General features: G+C 36.7%; 1 protein-coding gene across 2 annotated transcripts; it reads left to right on the forward strand.

The window, feature by feature from the left end:
* LOC149563323 (uncharacterized) lies at positions 1-23511 on the forward strand. 2 transcript variants are annotated; one of them, XM_089826664.1, is made up of 4 exons: positions 1-957; positions 3163-3300; positions 22681-22920; positions 23023-23511. In XM_089826664.1, exons 1-4 carry the CDS (start codon positions 100-102, stop codon positions 23134-23136), a joined length of 1350 nt encoding a protein of 449 aa, XP_089682790.1. In that variant the 5' UTR covers positions 1-99; the 3' UTR covers positions 23137-23511. The 2 variants fall into 2 exon arrangements, with proteins under 2 accessions (XP_089682790.1, XP_089682791.1); XM_089826665.1 differs by lacking the exons at positions 22681-22920; positions 23023-23511 and adding exons at positions 19529-19768; positions 19873-20231.
* Positions 23512-23770: the final 259 nt, after the last annotated feature.

Raw genomic sequence — 23770 nt, forward strand, 5'->3', positions numbered from 1 at the left:
AATTTTTTTCGGGATTTCATTGCTGACGGCAGGTATTGATATATTCCAACACTACCTCTGCAAAAAGACACCGAGTTCTTCAGTCACACTATACTTCCAATGATGGCGGATAAAAACCATTTACGATTTTTCATCTTCACAATCAATATTGTTCTCCTAACCTCAACGTATATAACTAGGTCAGAATCATCAGACTCTCAGATTATTTCCAGATTCCAGCAATACCTTCAAATCAACACAGCACAACCCAATCCCAACTACAAGCCAGCAGCAGATTTTATAATCTCCCAAGCCAAATCCATTGGTCTAGATGTTCAAGTTCTTGAATATGTCAAGTCAAAACCAGTCATACTCCTCACATGGCAAGGAAACGAAAAATCTCTGCCCTCCATACTTCTCAACTCACACACAGATGTGGTTCCTGCAGAGGAAGAGAAGTGGATCCACGACCCCTTCTCAGCCCACAAAGATTCCAATGGTGACATCTTTGCGAGGGGTTCACAAGACATGAAGTGTGTAGGGTTGCAATATCTTGAGGCTCTCAGGAATCTGAAAAATAGAGGATTTGTGCCTCGTCGGAGTATTCATGTTTCTTTTGTCCCTGATGAAGAAATTGGGGGCCGTGATGGTGCAGAATTGTTTGTGGGTTCCAAGGATTTTGAGAGTTTGAATGTGGGCGTTGTTTTGGATGAAGGGCTTGCTTCGCCTGATGGGAACTATAGAGTGTTTTATGGGGAAAGATCTCCCTGGTGGCTGGTTATAAAGGCAGTGGGGGCACCCGGTCATGGCTCAAAGTTGTATGATAACAGTGCAATGGAGAACCTGTTGAAGAGTGTGGAGACTATTATGAAGTTTAGAGCAGCCCAGTTTGATCTTGTCAAGGCAGGATTGGCTGCTGACGGAGAGGTGATTTCTGTCAATCCGGTTTTTCTGAAAGCAGGGACTCCAACTCCCACGGTATGCTTATTGAATTCATACTTTGCATGATTTTATTTTTCATAATTGGATAATATTATTTGTTGAATTTTGTCTTAATTGGCTGGATAGATTTGGCAATGGCAGAAGATTTTTTTCTAAAACTCTTAATTATTGTTTTGATTAAAATACTATCGAATTGGATGTCCACACCTCACGATTATACTTATAATTTCTCTATATAATAATAAAAATATTTTAGTTCAAAGCTGAGAGACGAAGAAGTTCTCAGAAGGGTATAAACACTGCTTGCGCAAGATGACCTTGATGGCCAGCAAGGTTATTAAAAGATTGGAATTGAATTTTTTCAGAAACTCTTGCAAGCGCTAGCCCACATACAGGAGTGAAATATGCATTTCTTATGAATGAGCTCCAAGAAATCATTGCTTTCAGGTTAGCCCTGAAAAGTTTTTGCTTGACGCTTGAATATATTGTTTTTGAGTCATTTAAGCTTCTGAGCATGTTCAAATTGTACCATAGCCTGCAATTCCATCTTTCCTAAGAACTGTCATCTGTAGTTAGTATTTGACAGTTTAAATATCATTTTCATTAGCATCTTCCAAAAAGGCCCAAGTACCTTTGAGCAGTCAGATCTTGTGGGGAAATAAACACCTGGAGAGAAAATGGTCTAACCAGTGATATGAGTGGTAAACTGCTGTTATGAAATTGAAAAAGATATGCCCCAGGTCAAGAACTTCCATGGTTATGATGCGCAGAAATATTGCCATGTCCACAGTTCGTCTATGCCATTTGTTTCTTTTGAGTCCATGGTTTATAGTATTTACCATGCTTTGTATTGGATGGGTAGCTTTTCTGGTAAATCTTTTATGAGGACTAAACTACTTCCTCATATTATGGAGCCTTCCATTTTGAGCAAGCATATTGCCTTATCAATATTAGGTCTACAGGGCCAGCTCTTTGAAATTAAGCTACTGAACAGAATGGAAGAAAATATTTCTCTGGCACAGATACCATTTTAGGCATGCTCCTTTTGCTCACAAACTAATGAAATGAAACTACAATGACTAGTTGAAAGAACCTTTCCGAATTGTTGACAAACAATAAATGCAAAGTAATATGATCCCCATTTCTTGCTATTTACCATTTACCTTAATTAAAATTTTCAATCAATCTTCTCAACGGTAAATGTATGACAGGTCAGCTCAATTTCTGATTAGAATTGTGTCCTCGAATAAAATCAAAAGGGAGTTTTTTGCACATTGTTTGTTTTATCAAAGATGTAAAACTTAGAGTCAGACTTCATCCATACCTTTCAATGGGTGCTGGTTGTTTTGAATCTTGATTCCTTGTTCACAAACTCCTTTAGTTACACCTTGACCGTTTTGTTCTACCACCAATGTCTCTTAGTTAGTGCATTATTTTTCCCTTTCCTTGAAGGACTAATCCAAGATTTATGGTTTCAACTTTCTTATGTTGTTTACTTTGGTTTCTGCCAGACAACTCTTAGTTACTCTCCAAATCTAAATTTGTTAGTTCAGCTCCCATTAACATGAGTCCTCAATGCTGACTGCCACTATTATTATCTACTGCAAAGAATTTGCTAGATTAAATTCTTTGCGCATCTATATCATCTTATCTAGAATTTTGGAATATCTACCATATGTAGTTTTAGTTCCAAGTTTGTCAAGAAGACAGGCATTGATGGTGTGTTTTCATTCTGATGCACTTCAAATACAAGTATTATCTCTTCAGGCCAGGCTATGAAAATTGTCTTTTAGCCAAGGTTACAGACCTCATTATGGATGGCTTGCACTGTTTTTTAAAAACATAGTCAAAAGACTATTTTTAGTAAGGTGTATCTCAGGGGTGTTCTTACCTTGTAGATCAAGGAATTTGGATCAATTTTCTCTTATGTAATTCATAGATTGACCTGATATTTGTGTTGGGTGACATAAGCTAGGTCTCTCTCTTCGAGGCATAGATGTAGGACTGTATACTTGGCCAAGTGTTTGTAAGTTGATTAAGATCTGTTTACATAAATGTCTTCTATTTTTGGCATGAAATCTGCATGTAATATCATAATATTAAGTATGACTTTGTATGTGTCCATCAGTTTTGATCCCGCAGTTGTGTAGATTGTGTGATACAGTTTACTTTTTAGTTGTTTATGAAATGAGGACAAATTTCTTGACAAAATGGACTAAAACATATGATTTTGTGTTGCAGGGATTTGTCATGAATCTTCAACCATCTGAGGCTGAAGCAGGTTTTGACATTCGTGTTTCACCAGGCACTAATGCCGAATCTTTAGAAAAACGAATTGCAGAAGAATGGGCACCTGCTTCACGCAATATGACATTTCAGGTTTGAAGATGACTATTGAATATTGCCTTGACTGTTTGATGTGCTATATATCCGAGTTTGAAGGATTTTTTTGTTTAGGCCTGAGATAAAGCTCTGCCAGTGATGGTTTGATCAATCTGTTTTGAAGATGAGATCAATTTGCAGTAAAACATGACTTTATAAAACTATGGAAAACCCAAATGAATATGCATCTCAAGTAAGAAGGGATAATCAAATACGTGGTTTATCAATTCCCCAAAAAAAAAAGTATCTCTGTATTAACTGAAGAAGGGATATTCAACTGGTTAATAGAATAGTTAATGTACAAGCCTCTTTAGCTCATGGTAAGAGGGCAGAGACCTTTTCTCAAATTCTTTGGTAAATAAGTCAGGCCATGCAAAATATTTGATATTTTGGCAACCTTACAGAGCAGAGGTGATTTGGAAAGATTAACAAATAATCACCACCTCTCTTGACTATATAGTACTATATATTCTTTAAATGGACACTTGATGCTGGTAATTTTTACTTTTCACTAGAAGGACTGATTCCACCAGCTATTTGGCATATACCTGGGACGTTGAGATTCATACTAACAGCTAGTACATCACCCACCTCAGTGATTCTTTGAAGTTGACTATTGGCATCTAACAAGTTTTGTTTAGTACTCAATCCCCATGTTCCTGCAATTCAAAATCTGTAATCCATTGTTTCCTTTCCTCAATCCAGTGTGGAATATTTGTTCCTTTACCTTCAGGAAGTGGCTCCTTGTAACATATCAAATTTCTAGACTGAAAAATAGATACTTAATTCTGAAATTCGTAACTAGAACCAAATAACTGAAAAAATGTAAAACAGTTAGGAAAAGTAAATCACATAACCATATTACCGAAGTAAACATCTTTTACACTTTTCAATCCATTTCATGTGAAAATAACTGAATTAATCTTTCAAACTGAACTAACTAGCTAACTGATTTCTATAACAATTCAAAAGAAACTAAATCATTTCCATATATTCCATGAATTATATGATAATTACAAGAAATGAACTTGCAAGATGGAATCTAGAAAGAAAACATACAGAATCTGGTTGAGGTATCTGAAGACGTTGTGCAAGCCTCGGCTTTTTGGTAAGAGGAGAAGCATTGAGATAGGCTTAACCTCCCAACCACAGACCTTATTAATCCCCACACAATCTTTGAACAAGAAAGGCCCTCGCTACCCCACAGTTAGGCATGGGGCACCATAGTCCGGCCATTCGAGCATACCGATGTTTAGAATGTCCACTCAGTAATAGGTGGGCATGCCTGATTAACTGGCACCATCGACATCATTTGATCAAATAAAAGGCAAGCATACCTCTAAACGGCCTTGGCCAAGGATTTATATGGGTTTCTAATACTCGATCACCACCGCTCGACTTGATAACAGGGTACATATTGGACAAACATGAGCTTACTTGGATTATTATAAAACTTATCATGTTTACATATATTGATCTTCTGATTTTTGTTCCTTCCCTTGCAGGGATTTCTTTTCCTCTTCACCCCCTTTCATTGGCTATTCCAACCAGGGTGAGTCCTTGGAGAGAGTGATTTCTTATTTTGTCATGGATCATCGTGGTTACTCATGGATTCCTATCCATTGGCGGGTACACCGTGATTAACCAACTTGTGTAAGATGTAATTTAATTCTGGCAACATGCCGATATTATATTTCAGTACCACACATGGCAAAGTAAAAGACATGATCATAAACGTAAACAAAATGAGGAGAGAACTTGATCTTGGTGATAATTTCTCATACTGTATATAAGCCCCTTTTGATATTAACAGTTTTCAATGATCTTAAATAGAAAGCTCAATAGACATTGATCATACAACTAATGAATAAATTATAAAGGTCAAACGCATAGATAATCCATCTTAAAATTGTTGCATCAATTTAGAAACATAATGATTCGAATGCATGGGTACCAAACTTAAAAACTATTGCATTGTTCCAAATTCATAAAGAATGGAGTGTGTAATTACTGAACATAAGCTAAACAAAAGCCTTTGTGGGATTCAAATGATGCCTCCACTGTACGGCTCAAGCCGACTCGACTGTGAATGAAATGCAAAATCAGTCGTGGGAAGACCCATGCTTGATTCAAGTGGTGTTGTGTACAAAGTAGAGAAATTGGAGAAGAGAAAGAGAATAGAATGTCGTTTGTAGTCAGACTTGAGATGTATATAATCTCCCTTGGGCTCAAATGAGTCTCGACTCAAGGTGGTAGTTTCATCCAAGACCATCGGTTACAAGGTCACCAATTTTTAAAAGGAAAGGTGGCGCCAAGTGTATATGGTTGCCTATCAAGGGGAAATACAAGTTTGATTAATTAAAGAGCTCCATTGAAAACATTAACATATATATATATATATATAAAATTTAAATGATTCCATCATGCTATTATTGTATCTAGAGTCACACTCATTAAAATACGTATAACTATATACATGCATAGTTCGGAGAAATATGGTTTATCTCTAACATCATATCCTCTTGATATCTGTACACACACACACACATATATTAATAAGTACAAACTATAGATATTACCTTAATATCATGGTGGCATCATACACGCACACGCACACACACACACACCCATATATATATGCGTATATATATAGGTGATGATAAATGAAATACAGATGACATCACGTAACAACAAAGGTAATCGTTCCGAATATGAATTTTTGATAATGATAGCTATGCACTTTCTTATATGTTTGTCCAAGTAGCTCATGACTGTCCAGTGGTGTACTCTATTCTGAAGTCGCTAAATCCTTATCGAGGTAGTTCGAGATCATACCTGGCAATCAAACAAATGGACTAGAATAGTGCCCCATTCCTCAAATCCCATTTAGCAATGCTTTCTCCCCTTTGTCTGCTCATGCAACCATCCATGCAACATGTCCACAATAATAACAAGTTCTTCCATTTAAATCAATATTAGAATATAATAAAGCAATAGCTAACTACCATCTTCAATAAATAAGTAAACATAATAACTGTTAACTGACTCCATTATAACAACCATTTCCACATGAAATAAACGGTTAACTATAACTTCCCTTATCACATGATCAAGAAAATGATAGTTTTAACTAATCATCTCAACGGCTATAACCTATTTTAATTAGGTCAAATTTTGGGATGTAATGCTCCTATTAGATTTTGAGTTTTAATTGGGACTTCTATGGCCCCCTACTTCATTCTTCACTTTTTTCTATTGGGATTGTTAAGTTCTCTTGGCTAGTGCAGTTGCTGAATCAAATGCTGATGATATTATGGAAGTAATTGGTAAATACTTGCTTGTTATTAACAGAGACCAGATGGTCAATTTATACAAAACAATGAGACGATGTTTCTTTAGGAAACGATTGTAAAGAATAGAAACATTCTATTCTAGAGAAAGCAAAAAATGAGAGCAAACTAAAGCTAATTAGATATTTACAAAAGATAACCATTAACTAATAATAGCTGACTTATCTATTATTGTAATACCCTCCCTTAATGGTTAATCTATCTAACACACCAAGCTGTCCTATGAATTTGACAAACTTATCAGGACCAAGGGGCTTGCTGAGAATGTCTGTAGTCTGATCTGTGGTAGGAATATACTACAAATCTATAGTCCCTTCTTCAATCAGTTGTCATATGTGATGACAGTGAACATCTACATGCTTGGTTCATTCATGTAAGACTGGATTTCGTAACTTGATAACGCCTTCGTCATCAACAAACAGAGTAGTTGGTCCTATTGGTGACATCTGCATATCCCCAAGCATCCGACGAAGCCAAACAACTTCACATCCTGCCTTAACAGTTCCTCTGTCTTCGGCCTCAGTAGAAGAGAGAGAAATTGCCTGTTGCTTCTTACTGGTCCATGTGACTACATTGGATCCTAAACTGAACACATCTAGATATTGACTTTTTATCATCAACAAAGCTTGCCCAATCTGAATCTGTGAACCCATTGAGTTTAGGATTAGAACTTTGAGAGTACAGAAGTCCATAATCTGAAGTGCCCTTCACATAACGAAGCACACGCTTTACTGCCATCCAATGATCAACCTTAGGAGCTATCAGAAAGCGTGAAATATAGCTAACTGCGAAGCTGATATCAGGCCTAGTAGCAGAGAGGTAGATGAGGCTGCCTATTAGTTGCTTATATGTAGTATCATCAACGGAAGGAGAATCAAACTTTGCTGATAACTCGAGACCTTTCTCCATAGGTGTAGATGCAGGTTTACAATCCTGCATACGGAATTTGTCTAATAGGGCCCTAGTATACACCTAAGCAATAATGCATGAGCCCAAGGTCAGTCATATCAAAAGACTGTCATAAATTCTATTTGATTCCCTGAATCAAAGATGTCGAACTGCCAGTGATGATTAGATCATCCACATAAATAACCAGAAGGATGATGTCACTGTCAGTAGTCTTGATGTATAGATTTGAGTCTAAAGAACTCCTCTTGAAGCCTTGATCATTGAGGTACTTGTCAATTTTTATGTACCATGCCCGAGGGGCCCACTTCAAGCCATAGAGAGCTTTTACCAATCTGAGAACCTGATAGTCTTTACCAGCAACTTTGAAACCAAGAGGCTACATCATGTAGACCTCTTCATGGAGATCACCATCCAAGAAAGCACTCTTGACGTCCATTTGATGGACCTTCCAGCCAAACTGTGCTACCATGGCTAGGACTAATCTAATGGTGCTCATCTTTGCAGTAGGAGCAAAGGTTTCCTCATAATCAATGCCTTAACACTGAGAAAAGCCCTTCGCCACTAAACGAGCTTTGTACTTATTTAAAGTACCATCCGATTTGTATTTGATTTTGTAGACCCATTTGCAGCCAATGAGTTTCTTCCTTGGTGGATGATCAGAAAGGACCCAGGTGTTGTTCTTCAACAGGCTCTAATGTTCAGATGTCATGGTCTGTTCCCACTCTGGAATTCCTTTAGCCTCGGAATATGTTTGAGGTTCAAACACACTGTGAATGTTGGCCATGAGAGCAAAGTTAACATAATCTGTAGTTTTGTTCTTTTTCCGAGCAGTTTTCCCATCAATGAGCTCATCATCATGAAGATTAGCAAGTGTCTTAGCCCACCACTTAGGCCGGATAGGAGAATGACAAACATCAGTACTAGGAGATGCTTGATTAGCAGGATCCTCATCAAAATAATCTGGATCAAACTCAGGTGAAGCATCTACAAAGCGAGGTGATCCTGCAAGAGAAGCCAAAGGTGTTTGTACAGGTATCATTGGTATAACTAGAGTTGCAGTAGCTACTAGAGCCCTCCCATCAAGTGGACCTAATGGAAGCCTAACTCCCAAATCATGAGCTTGATTAGATTGGTCTGTTGGGTCAGGAACAGGAGAAATAGGCATGAATGGTCCTTGTTGCTCATCAAAGACTACATCTCGACTGTAGATGAGATGAGAGGTCTCAACATCGATAAGGGGGTAGGCTTTGTGAAGACTACTATATCCAGCAAGCATCAGTTTCTAACTCTTGGCATCCAACTTGGTGCATGAAGCATCAGGGATCCAAACAAAAGCAAGGGAGCCAAAAACCTTCACGTGATTGATTCTGGGCTTGCGACCTGACCAGGTTTCTTTTGGAGTTTTACCTTTGACTGCCACTGTGGGTGATTGGTTCAACAGATAAACTACAGTGTTAACTACTTTTGCCCAAAACTGCTTCAAAACATGTTTGTGTTCGAGCATGGAACGAGCCATCTCGGTGATTGTCCTGTTCTGACGTTCAACTACACTATTTTGTTGTGGCGTGTGGGGTGTGGTTAACTGGCGTTTGATGCCATGTGTATCCAAGAAGCTGGAGAAAACATTAGAACAAAATCCCCACCCCCATTGTTTGATATAAGAGTAATAATAGATTTCCCAGATTCTTTTTCAACTAAAGGTTTAAACTTCTAAAATACAGGAAATGCATCTGATTTCTTTTTAAGGAAATACACCCACATTTTTCTACTGAAATCATCAACAAACAATAGAAAATACCTGGACCCAAGAACAGAAGGAGCGGCCATAGGGCTGCAGATATCGGCATGAACAAGCTAAAGTACTTGAGAAGCTCGCCATGAATCGCCACTGGTGAACGGTGTGCGATGTTGCTTCTCAGCCTAGCATGTGTCACAAACTCCAAGGTGTTGAGTCTGAATCTCTGGCAAACCAAGAACAAGTTCATCCCGAGCAAGCTGTGAGAGATAATGCACATTTAGGTGCCCATATCACTGATGCCAAAGTTTGCTGACAGAAGATCGTCAAGTAGCCATAGCTAAGTCCTAAGAATCACCAGAATCAGTAAGTCTGAAAAGACCATGATCCTCAAGAGCCACTGCAACAATAGACTTAGTCGCCCGATCAATGATGGTGCATTGATGTGAACTGAAGGTGACTGCTAAGTGTGGAGAATGTCGCAGCAATTGACTGACTGAGAGTAGATTTAGTTCCATCCCTGGAACGTAGTACACATCAAGGAATATGAGATTCCTCCCAGCAGAGTGAAGCTGAATGTTGCTTTTAGCAACAACCGTGTACATTTCTTTGCCACCAAAAATAACAGAGTCTGAATAAGGTTAGTAGTCAGTAAACCAGTCTCTGCGGTGAGTGAAATGACGAGAGGCACTTGAATCAATGTACCAAGCAGACAACTTCACATAATTTGCAAGTCTTTTAGCCATGAAGCCGTAAAAGGCAGATTCCACCTGCTCAATGTGCTTTGCACTGTTCACTTTGGGCTATGAACCCGATTGCTTAGATTGTGCAGCTAAGCATTTCCGACATTCAACCTTCATGTGTCCAAACTTGTGGCAGTAGTTGCATTGAATGTTCTTCTTTTTGGAACCATCTGATGCTGGAGCATAAGGCTTCTGGTTACATCCCAACTTTTGACCTAGCTTGAAATATAGCCATTAAGGTTCGCATGAAGTCAGTTGGCAGTTTAATTTGATATAATCTGGTGAAATGGCAAGATAGTTGGTTGTTATGATTTCAAGTGAAGATGACATGTTAGTTGATCATTAATCGCGAATTCATGGAATTAAGATGAAAGGTTAATTGTTATGATTATTTATGATTAAAATATATATAATTTAATTACGAAGAATTTCCTTACAGGAAGCATGTCGAAGGGGTGAAAGCATTGTCAAAAAAGAATTAGGCAGGGCATCACCATCACTGGACAGAGAGGTAAAGGACCTAACCAAAATACATCTGCGGGACTTGCATGAGTTGTTTAATAATTTAATTAAAATAATTGGGATAAAATATTAAACGTATATTAAAGGATTTTAAATTATCTTTTGTTGTATTATTTTTTTTAATAACTGTTTATAAATGTTCATTTAAATATAAAAAAATATTTTGGCACCATCATCATTTAATAATTTAATAATTGTACATTATAATAATGTTCAAAATTATAATAATTATGCATTACTATAAACTTCAAATTATAATAATTGTATTCTTTCCAACTTCTTATCCTTTTCTTTCTTCTTAGTCATTTTAATATTTGGAACCCAAATGGTCATCTTGGGTTTCCGAATGGGTTTCTTGTAACTAAAGGGAGTTGAAGAGTTGAGCTCCTTCCATTTACGAGATCATTTTAAATCATATCGGGGATACTTTGCATCAACTCTCATATTCATATGGGTTCTTGTAGCTATAGGGAGCTGTATAGGCAAGCTTTTCTTTTAATTTAGTTATACTCGAAAAATGATATATACAGCTATTTTCCATAATAATTGCTGCGGGTTAGCGATAGCTCTCAATATTATGAGTTTGTTAACTGACACTTGTTCTCTACTCACAATCATTCACCAACATACTGCCTTAATCCCTGTCGCGGGTCGCAAGTCAAATGGAAGGGACTGATATCCGACTCTCCTCTTTCTCCACAAAACATCTCTTACTCTGCTCTGTTACGGAGCTACTAAGATAAGAGATTCTTACATTTTTGCATCACCATTGTCTACTGTTTTCGGTGGAGTTCTGAAGAAAGCTATTACGCCAGGATATAGTGAGCCGTGAGTCAAGTAAGGTGGCGTCTTAAATATCTTTATTCATTTTCATTTGTTTTTACTAGTTTTTCATAGTTGGCTCTGTCCCTAACTCGAGAATCTTCACGCAAGAATAGTTAGGCTGTCTATACTGTCATATTAATGTTTGTATTATCTTAAATCTGTATTCTTGGTCACTTCATAGAAAAATATTGTGATAATAGAAGCTAGCCGATTGTAAACATATTGTTTATATTTTCTTCCTTAAGAATAACCGAATGTCACCAAATGAAATTCTTTTGAATATAAGATCTTCTATCATAATGTTGTACTTGTCAATCAATAAGTTTGTGCTAATGTCTTCTAACTTCTTTGGATCTAGCTAGGCTTTTTCGTGTGGAACTAGGCTATGAAAATATTGTATGAGTGCTCAATTTCATTATTTCCAATTTGGAAACAGTAATTTAAATGCCCTCCAAAATCTTTTCAAAAACATCTGATGGTGCTGGCATTTCCTAGAAAAGTACTCGATTTTGTATATGTTAATCATTTTGTATGAACATAGTTTGGGAAATGTTGGATACATGTATAATTGGCAGAATCGGTTAATCTGAGAATTTCATAATACCTGGAACTCACCCGACTGTGTAGCCAAGAAAAAGGGTGGTGAGGTGAAAAAGAGGAATCTATGATAATTGAATCTGTAATAGCTGTGACATTTCAATATTTATCAATTAATATGAATCAATTAATAGTTCATGCATATTCCTATTATGGAGAACTTCTACTATCAAGTTGTACGGTGAGTTAATTACCAGGAAGCTCAGTGGATGGTAAGATGTTCCCTGTCAATTCCGGGTAGGGAGGGCCTTTCTCATTGGAGATCGTGTGGGGATATATTGTGGTTCGAGGTTGGGTGGTAAAGCCCCTAACAATGTTTCACCTCTCTCAAGATGTCGGATATGAGTCAGACAAAAGTAAGCTATGCATTCGATTGTTTATCAGAAATAGGTATTATCATTTTTATTATGAAAAGGTAAGATCGAATTGAGTTAAATTCATTGTTATCATTATTTTACACCGGGATTGATTTGTGAATTGTTTTCATTTATATGAATACTGAATATAAGTATTTATCTAATCTTGTGAAACTGTCACAGATAAGCAATCGGAAGGAAAAGAAATCCGAAGCCCTAATTGATTATGTGACAGATCGAGCCTCAAAAGATATAGTGGTATTGGAAGCCGTAATTGAATTCGTGGTATCGTAAGCCTTAGTTAAATCTGTGGTATCGAAAGCCCTAGTTGAATCCGTGGTCGCGGAAGCCCTAAATTGTATCCATCGTCGCGAAAGCCCTAATTGAATCCGTGGTAAATGATGCCCTAATTGATACAGTGGTATGTGATGCCCTAATTTAAAAGTAATGGAAATATTTAATTGTAATTATCATTTTTAGATGAAAATGTTATAGTGTATTTGTGGACCAACCCGGGTGGTTGTAGAAGCATCCCTAGTTTGATTTGAACCTAGTTTTCCAAGGTATGTGGTTTTTAATTTCTATAGTTATTTCCTTTGATGGTACTTCTTGTATTTAGATATGTAATTTTGTTTAATTGATTTAAATGGTAAATCTTAATCACATGAACATGAATGATATAACTGTTTTCCTATGAAATGAAATAGTAACTGTATTCCTTGAGTATGTTGAATGATAAATTAGACCCGGCAAAACCGGTTGTTACACTTCTAAGATGGTTGCTGAAACTTGCCTTTATCCTTCTGAAAGGATTTCGCAGCAAAGGCTTGCTCTAGGGAGGTGAAAGTGGAGCTACTACCGAACTGTTGTTTCCACTGATCTTGCTGAAGCAATAGTTGTTGAGATTAGTGAACTTCAAATCAACACCAAAAGATGTGATGTTGAGAGTCTCGATAAAATGCTCATAGGATTTTGGTAAACTCCGAAGAGTGATAACTACAATATCCTCTTCCTCCATCTTACGATCGATGGCAAGTAACTGATCACGGATTTCTTGAATCCGACTCAGGTGTGCTTGGAGCGAGGTGCACTCATCCATGACAATAGAAAATAGAGTGTTTTTCATAAAGAAGGCTCTACTTTTGTTAGAAGTCTCATGAAGACCTTTGAGATGTGTTCAGATCTCAGCAACTGTCTTGCCGGATGGAATTTCATCAGCCACAGATAATTTGAGAAGCATCATTGCCTCTTGATTATTCAGATCCCATGTATCTTGATCAGGACCCAGAGAAGTTGGACACTTCGTAACGCTTCCAAATGGTGTCACTTGTATTTGCAAAAGTTATTGTAAGGTGACGATCTTATAATAACTTGTATTATGAGATTGAGCAAATTGAGTATATGGTGAATGTCTTGCATCTCAACATTCTGGAAGACCATTACTCAAAGACTACTTGGTGAATATCATTGATATTCAGGGAGGCCAATACTCTTGATTTCAAATGTGATATCAAAACCTTTTGAGTACTTGGTGAATATCATTGATAATCTGGGAGGCCAATACTCTTGATATCAGATTTGATATCAAAACTTTTTGAGTACGTGGTGAATATCATTGATATTCTAGGAAGCCAATACTCTTTATATCAGATGTGATATCAAACCTTATTTGGGTACTTAGTGAATATCATATGTTGATATTCTGGTAGACAAATACTCATGATATCGAATGCGATATCAAATGGTGGAAATCTTCTGAGATATCAGATGTGGTATACTTAAAATTGTCATTTATAATATTACATTGAAGTAATATTTACTCTTATGTGTTTATCCTTCTAAGCTAAGAGGGAGTGTTGATGTTTGATAGCTTTAGTTGGATAAACCTATTATATATGAGTTATAATATGTGTGTGTGTGTGTGTATGCATTTTTTATATTTGAGATATAAGGTCAATGTTATATGAGATTAAATTTGTTAATTATCTGATTAATGAATAGACATGTCCATGTAGCGACATGTATATTCATGGCCTATTCTCAATATATAAATATATATATATATATATATGAGGATGTTGCATTTGGAATACACATGCCTAACAAGGCAGTGCTTAATACATTTGCAGCAGATCCGAAAAACCAACATAAAGTGTTATAGTCTAGATAGCTAAACTAGAGATTATGTTGGAATTCTGGGCTTTCCATTAAGAAGTGTTAAATGTTGGTAATCTTTTAAAGGAACTTTGTTGAAATATGAAACAATAATTAATGAAAGCTTGTTTGTGGGAACCTATGTATAGGCCTTTGAGAGACCTTGTAAGGATGGCTGTGTGACTTTAATCTTTTTGGAAGTGGGTACGTAGGTAGCCTTTGGGTGAAGAATGCCCTCGAGACCTCAAGGTTTTTTGGGAGGATTATTTATTTTTTATTTTTTTTGGGGGGGGGGGGGCGGAGGGGCAGGGGGAATAGCTCACAAGTTTACAAGTTGTTCCTAATAGTTTTCATCTTCTCTATTCACTAGGCTTCAGATGACACTAAAATGGGCATTAGATGGTTATCAAAAGATGAAAACTTGATGACTTGCATTAAATACATAATGTACTGTTGAATAACAAGCTGAATAAATGAATGGGTTGATTACCTTATAGTTGGTTTTTGTTCATTGATCAAGTAAACTCCATCTTGTGTTGGATCCAAGTGATTTTATGCAGTTGTGAAATTCAATCCCAAGCCTATAAGACTTTGTGTATACCCTTAGATCAGTCAATTGTGATCTAGTTGTTCCAAATTAGAAATCTCTCTTCTAGCAATAGTGCCAAGAAGGATATTTGTTCTCACTTTTATAGTTACAAATGGAGTAAGGGCTCTGCGAGGACACAATGGAAACCCCATGGCGCATTTAGAGATAAGCTTATCCATCCTCGAGATTGACAATAGTCAAGGAATGAGGGCTTGAGATTGATAGTAGTCGAGGAACATACACTTGAGATTGATGCTAGTCAAGTTTACAAGTTGTTAGTCATACCTCTTAGACAACATGATGAATTTTGGCAGGGGCTATCGACCTTAGTGCTAGTGACATTTTGACAATGGATGTCCTTGTTTTCTTAGTTGCCTAGTGGACACAAGGAAGAGAGTTTAATAAAGAATAGGTAGGTAATAATTGGACCAACCTCATAGTATGATTTTGGGAATATTTTGGAAATGGTATACTTGACTTTATTGGGATGAGGACAAATATTCAATGTAGCATGGGAGAACCCTACTTCCATTTGCTTGTTGGTGCTGAAGATTGGGGAGTGACCCCTAGTGTAGTGCACAATGACATTCCTTTTATTTGGGATGCACTATGGGCAAGTCATAGATATCTATTGTGGATATGTTAGTTTCTTACTCTGTATATTCTATTAATTGCGTATTGCGACATGCATTGGACTTAGCCTCATGTATGTGATGTATGCTGGAGCTAGGCACTACGTGTGTGATGTATGCTGAAGCTAGCCACTGTGTATGTGTGATGCATGCTGCAGCTAGTCACTTTTGGTATATGAGATATATGCTGGAACTAGTCATTGTGTATATGTACCATATGCCAGAGCTGCTCACTGTGTACTGGTGATGTATGTTGCTCTTAGACATTGTGAAATTGTGATGTAACCTGGAGCTACTCAGTGTGTATTTATGATATATGCCAGAGACAGCTATTGTATGTGTTATGTGTATGTGCTAATCCTTTGTGTGGATGTGATGTGTGCTTGAGTAACTCTACGGAATTGGGAAATTTGGAGTGACACAACCGCTGGGTAATTGTGTACATCTGTACACTACCTGAAGCAAAATACTTATTGTTGGACTGAGTTTAATAAATATACATGATTTAAAGACAAATTAGAGATCTCACACAAGTGGAGAGAATTAACCCTCTTTAACATTCAAGGGTGAACTACAAAGCCTTTGATTTTCCCTGTGGGGATATGTAGGTAGTTGTTAGGAATGAATTCTCCAGGCATAGGCCTAAGGGGGAGGTTAATCTCAGGACCTTATCAGCTTTGAGTGTAAGCATAATTGGTGGCATAGAGTTGCCACCACTATGGTAATTGGAAAAATTATGAAGTCAACACTTTTAAGCTATATAAGAAGTTTGGAAGATTAAGTTGGTATTTGTGAAATAAAAATAAAAAAATTAGTAGCAAGCGAGGGGCGGTTGTTACAAAGCCATTATCACAAGAGCAAGTGATATTGGCCTCAGCTGATTGATTGAAAATGTCATTGTGAATCATTTTTCAACATGTAATTATCAATATTATTCTTAGTTGCTGATTTGGCCTCAGGGACAGATTCGGGTTCAAGAATCCGATTCGTGGATTTGTGATCATATGTGTGTGTGTGTGTGTACTTATTCCAAGTTTGGCCTGTGGATCCTTGGGGATTCATGCTGGATTCTCCTGGGTCCGCGTGGATTTGTGACAGATTTGTACAAGGTCTGGATTTGACCCTGTGGATTTGTCCGGATTGCAGACTGCGAGTCCGGACAAATCCACAAGGTTAATTCCAGGCCCTGCGCGAATCCGGCATGCATCTCCATAAACTCTGCTGACTGGTAATCTTGTAATTTGATGCATTATAAGTAATAGAAAAAAAATTAAGTTAAATAAACATTATTTTCATGTTTGTGCATTTATCCATTTGTCAGCCAGAAGACAATGAGAAGTCCTCTCAGATATCTGATAATAATATCTGCTGATTGTAAGGATGCTCCAGAACTGCAATTGGAATGTCAATGTCAGGTACAACAGCTAATGGCACTGCCCCCACAGGTAGAGGGCCCTCTTGTCTTTCCTTCTCCTTTTGTTCTTGACATTCAGCCATGAAAATTTGAAGCCCTTTTTCAAATGGAGACCTCTTGCTGCTGGTTCTAGTCCATGTGAGCCCATGGGAGATTTTCCACTTAAAAATTCTTGCTGTTCTATCCTTAAAGAGATCTTCAACTTCCTTCTATGAATTCTCATTGTAACAGTGAGCTGCGAATCAATATTGCGATAGATGAGTGTCCACAGAGACTCGATAATATATCTACCATTAAATATATTGCTATTCCTAAAATTCCAAATCAGCCATAATATTTCACCAGAAACACTAGACCAAACAACCTTGAATATCCTCTCAAGGCCCTGAATATAGCCAAACACAATATCAAGGATGCTGATGTTTCCATTAATCGTAAAGCCAAACATGTTATAAACTTCCGTTGCAAACAAGAAATCAAAGAAAACATGAGAGATAGTCTTAGGTGTCCTACTGAAGGTGCAGATACATGGATCATCATTAGGCAGTCTGTGTAGGATAAGGCGCTACAAGAAGCAGCTTTTTTTGGGTTCAATCAGCCTGGTTCAAAGGCTGTCAAAACAATTTGAACAAATGGGGGATTCAAAGTTTGTGTTCCACCTTTCATTAATTTAAAAGATTTCATTGATGCAACTATTATCATAGCATCAGCATTTTTCACCTTTTTGTATTGGATCACCTAATTAGTTGATCCCAATTCTGGTTTGGGTTTGGATTTGAATTCTGGTTCAGGGATTCTGCAAATTTCTTTGGGCAAGATTCTGTTACGATGGCTATATATAGAAACATCTTCAAATACACACACACACACACACATTTGTGTATATGTAATATGTATGTGTGTACAGTATATGTATATTCATAAATTCATGCATCTAACATGTCAATGTTCATTCATCATTGGTTCAAGACTTCAAAGTTCATATACATAATAATAATAAGTTAGAACTGTGATTTTCACAAAATGATAAACCCATAATTGTCAATATATGATTATATCATATTCATACTATATGCAAAAGTCTCAAAATGTCATTAGATGCTGAAAATTTAAATCACAAGCCATATTCCATATTTAAAAATGAAATGACTTTAGGCAACCTTTGTTGGTCGAATAAGGGTTTAGAAGGGACATATTAAGGTTTAGTTTCACTTTAATTTAAAATTAAAATAAACAAAAACAAAGTGGGGCCCATTTTTGGGTGCCCAAACCCACATATTCCTGCATATACCTCTGGATTCTGCCTAGATTTCAGCAAGGTTCTGGAATGGATTTTGGGTTCCCTTTGGATTCCTCGGGGAGGAACCCACAGGTAAACTGAATTCCATTCCAGAACATACTGAGGAACCCACAGGGAACACGAATTCCATTCTAGAACCCAGCTGGAATCTGGATCCGGATCACACCAGAACCAAGATCCAAGGTTTTTGGAGAAATCCAGTATCCTAGTGGATTATCATTACCATTGGTACTATATTTAGGAAAACTTAAACTTAGTATTTATGAACACGATGGACAACTGATATGGATGACAACTTCTGAAAATTCTTTTCTTCTGTTGCTTTTTATGTTACCCAGTTTCACCCTTTTGGCCATAGGCGACAAGAATAAAATCCCCTGTGCATCTTGAATTCACCAACCCTACGATTACATCATATATCATCAGACAATTGGCTCCAAGGTTTTTTGTGAATTCAGATTACTGAGTACCTTAGTACATTGTAGTCACAAGCACGTCTTGTCTGGCAGGATTTGCTTCCTGGATTTTTTATTGCAAGTGGCACATATCCCTGTAGATTTTGTCTTCCTTGTGTTTTTCATACACTCAAAACCATCACCGAAGGGCTGTTTTCGTATTGTGTTATCTAAAGACATGCTCTTCCTGTTCTATATGTGCTTTCCAATTTCATTTTCACCACCATATATGATTCTTACTCTCATTGAAATGGTTTCTTCCTTTCCAGTGATAAAGAATGGGGAATCTTGCTTTGTAGTGTTTGGAAAGCATTCCTTATAGTGTTTTGAATTGTAATTTCTCCCCATTTGAGCATTTTGTTCTGAGGCATTCAAAAGGCAACCCTTTATGCAAGATTAGATTGGTAAGGTGCAGGTTGGAAAATATTAGGTTACTCTGTAGATGCATTTTCTATTCATTTCTAGCTTTAGTCTTTACATTTTTTTGCAGCAATAGTTTTGAGCTAGTTGTTAAAAATAGTCTTTGGCATTCAGTTAATTGTAAATGCTAGAATCTGATGCGCTTCATGTTTATAAGAAAATGCATCATATGTGAGAGATAGTTGAATCATATTTAAGAGTATACAAGTTTTTCTTTGGTTCAGTTAAAGCAAACAAAACCCGTCAAAAACAAGGTAGGGCTTCCACTTATGGCAATTACAAACCATTCAAACCCATGGTGGACATTGCTAGAGACAGCAATCTTGAAAGTTGGAGGGAAGCTTCAAAAGCCTGAGATTTTTCCAGCTGCAACAGATGCCCGATTCGTGAGAGATCATGGAATTCCTGCATTTGGGTTCTCGCCTATGGCAAATACACCCATCTTACTTCATGACCATAATGAGGTTTGAGTCAACAATGATACTAATATATTTGCTGTTATTTTTTCTCTATATCATTGGAGAATTAGCAGTGCTTATTAAATCTTTGTGCAATATTATGCGTGCAGTTTTTAAATGAAGCTGAATATTTAAAAGGAGTTGGAGCATATGAAGCAATTATTGAATCATACACATCATACACAGAAGCTGTCATGGACAGAGACACTTCAGCCGAACTTTAATGATACTTTCCGAACATTAATGATGCTTTATGTTTATAAAAGCCATCTATGATTTCATAGAAATTGACTGTGAGAAGATGCCAGAGGGTTTATCTTGCACACCAAAGATGTTAATGTAGTCAACTACTAATAAATTTTATTTAGGCTGCCAATTGAGAAATATAAGGATGCCTTCTTTGTATATGTTACAGGTCGTATATTTTAAGCAATTTTTAATCAATTGAGACACTTCCAAGTTTGAAACATAGTCACAAATTTTGATTTTGGCCAATTGAAACATTCTGATCAAGTTTCTATGCCAAGCAAGCCAAGTTGATCGTTGATTCGGACTTCTTTCAGACATGCCAGCACCCAGAAACCTGCTAAGGCTTACCAGGAGTTAAAAGACTTTCTAGCAGACTAACCAAGTCTGGCTTATATAAAATCATTGGTTTGTTATAAAAAAATTATAATGTGCATAAATCCCTGAAACTCATTAACTCGTTCTGAATCTGTCTTATTTGTTAGCATTTACTGTCAGAGAGATCACAGGATGTTGCATCTCTCATTTTCTCTTAATATTTTTGCTGGTATTAAACTAGAAAGTATTCTTTTACAGTTATTTCACAGTTACTTATTTGATCAGTCATCCATTGCTTATCTTTATAATCAATTTACAAGAATATCAGTATGGAAATTGTTGATATAAATTCTATGTCTATATTTAATCCCTCTTTGATATGGCATTGTGACTAGAGGATATGGTGTCACATCAAAGAAGATTGAAATATAGTGGATGGATGGTAACTAGTGACAATAAAACCTATTCAATAAAAGGATGAAGAGGAATGATGATGGACTTCAGTATGCCCCCTCAAGAGACTAAGTGGGTTAAAATAATGTGTATAGTCTCAAAATGTATCGGAGGACTAATGGAGAGGTATAGGAAAGACAGGGAGGAAATGGACAGGATAGGAAAACAAGGTGGAGAAATTAAGGGAATGGATTGGGGTTTGAAGAAATGATTGAAGCAATATTGATTTGATACAATGCTTGACACTATGCACTAAAAGTATAAGAACCGAGGTGATGCTTTGCTAGGTGTGTGATCAAAAGGTCAATGCAAACAAATGCTTTGTGACAATTTAAAAGATGGAAAACTCATAGATGGAGGATTGGAGGACTTACAAATGGAGAAAGAATTTGGAGGTGAAAATTTGGATGCCAATCGGAATTGTCGTTTAGGATACGTTTTTGCAATCCACACAATTTTTTTTTCATATTTTCTACATGAAACTTTGTGGCCTGTTGAATTTAACATGTTTTTGGATCATATTTTCTTTTGTTTAGCTTGTATTATGATGGGACATCGCAATCCTTGGATTTGAATGGATTTTCATCTTTATCCATTTTGTTACTTTAGAATTAGGATGGGGAAATGGAGGGGAGATGCTTGAAGTGTTCAAGAATGTGAGGCCTTAGTGATCTTAATTAGGGATTTCTAGGATGATTTGGTTTACTTAGGGCTCGTTTGGTTGCTGGAATACAACCGGAATAGGAATAGGAAATTAGAATATGATTTGTATTCTTTGTTTGGTGCGTGGAATAGGAATAGGGAATAGGAATACGTATTCTCATTTTAGCCCCAAAATGAGCTTTTGTCCATTCCAAAAAATACCTGTAATTGGAATTGCTATTCTTGCATTCATTTGAACTTTCTCAAATTTGATTAAATTTTCAAATCCGCATTGACCTGGGGTGAGCGCTGGAACTTTGTTTTCAATATTTTCAAATATTTCAGCGATTTTCCAATGGCGCTGATTGCATCTTCAGAAATATTTTCAAATGGCGCCGATTGCAAGTTAACCCTATTCCAATTTAAGCTTGCATAACCAAACAAGGGATAAATAAGATTGGATTGCATTTTTCCATTCCTATTCTTCATTCTCTATTCTCATTCAAAATTTCTATTCTAATTCTCAATTCCTACGCTTGCAACCAAACGGGCCCTTAGGAGATGCGGAGATAAAGGTGATGCGGTGTAGAGTTGATGGATGTAAGGACCCAATATGGATGGGGAGGGACTAAGGATTTGATTTTGGGACATAAATTCTCACAATGGATTTGGAAGAACAATGAATCAGCTTTGGGACATAAGGGCCCAAAATATATTGGAAGATGAGGGGTGTGGAATGTAAGATTTAGGAGGAGCTACGTGGCCAAGGCCATGGTAATTTGGATTTTCCCTCATATGATCTCATAGCGTACTCTGGCTGTTCTGAATGGGGTTCCCAATTTTTTAACACCATATATAGTTCTTCCTTTCATTGAAATGGTTTTGTCCTTTCCAGTGATATGGAAAGTGGAATCTTGCTTGATAGTATTTGGAAAGCATTACTTAGTCTTTTGAATTGCAATTTCTCCTCATTTGGGCATATCCCTATATCTGAGGCACTCAAAAGGCAATCTTTTTTGCATCTTTAGAGGTTGCAGAATATTTGACGGCCCCAAAGATGCATTTTATATTCGTTTCTAGCTTTAGTGTAACTTTTTTTTGCAATGAATGTTTTGAGCTAGTTTTTAAGCGTAGTCTTTACCATGCAGTTAATTGTAAATGTTGGAATCTGATGCACTTCATGTTCACAAGAAATCATATCACATGAGAGAACTAGTTCAGCCATATTAAAGGGTATAAAAGTTCTTTTTTGTGTTCAGTTCAAGCAAAAAGAACCTATCAAAAACAAGCTAGGGCTTCCACTTGTGACGATTGCAAACCATTCAAACCCATGGTGGACACTGCTAGAGGCAGCGATCTTAAAAGTTGGAGGGAAGCTTCATAAGCCTGAGATTTTTCCAGCTGCAACAGATGCCCGCTTTGTGAGAGAGCATGGACTTCCTGCATTTGGTTTCTCGCCTATGGCAAATACTCCCATCTTGGTTCATGACCATAATGAGGTTTGAGTTAACAATGATTCTATTAAATTTACTGTTATTTTATCTTTGTCATTTGAGAATTAGCAATGATTATTAAATCTTTTTGCAATGTGCTGCACACAGTTCTTAAATGAAGCTGAATATTTAAAAGGAGTTGGAGTATACGAAGCAATTATTGAATCATATGCATCATACAAAGAAGCTGTCGTGGACAGAGATTCTCTATCAGAACTTTAATGATGTTTTCTGTTTATAAAGAGTTGCCAATCAGTTCATGGGAATTGACCCTGAGAAGATGCCAGAGATTTATCTTGCTTGCGCACTAAAGATATCAATGTAGTTAACTACTAATAAATAATATATAGGTTGTCAATTGAGAAATATAAGGATGTTCTCTTTGTATATTTCTTAGGCATATTTCACTTATGCAATCTATCAGCAATTGAAACCCTTCCAAGTTTGAACATAGTCACAAGACTTGGTTTGGACCAGTTGATTCATTCTGTTCAAGTCTCTAGGTTTACCAGGAGTTAAAATACTTTGTAGCAGACTAACCAAGTCTGGTTTTTATAAAATCATGGCTTGTTATAAAAATCTGGTTATGTGCATAAATCTCTAAAATTCATTAGTTCATTCTGAATCGACGGCTTATTTGTTAGCATTTACTTGTCAGACAGATCATAGGAACGTTATATCTCTGATTTTCTCTTTATATATTTGCAGATACTAAAGCTGTATCACATTGCTTGTTAGCATTGATGAACTCTATCATCGAACTACCAACTACATATGACTCAACTCTTGAATTGTAAATGTCATAAAAAATAGACAAATAAATATGGCTCTATTAGCAATTGATGAGCTCAATTAT

Source organism: Cupressus sempervirens, chromosome 4 (assembly GCF_028749045.1).
Source record: "Cupressus sempervirens isolate cs-2001-9-10 chromosome 4, ASM2874904v1, whole genome shotgun sequence".
NCBI classification, from domain to species: Eukaryota; Viridiplantae; Streptophyta; class Pinopsida; order Cupressales; family Cupressaceae; genus Cupressus; species Cupressus sempervirens.

Bases quoted from the DNA above. Each gene is read 5' to 3' on its own strand.
- LOC149563323 (XM_089826664.1), top strand. From the start codon at position 100: ATGATGGCGGATAAAAACCATTTACGATTTTTCATCTTCACAATCAAT. The intron at 3,301-22,680 runs GTTTGAAGATGA...TTTTGTGTTCAG, and splicing joins CACGCAATATGACATTTCAG to TTCAAGCAAAAAGAACCTAT. The intron at 22,921-23,022 runs GTTTGAGTTAAC...TGCTGCACACAG, and splicing joins TGGTTCATGACCATAATGAG to TTCTTAAATGAAGCTGAATA.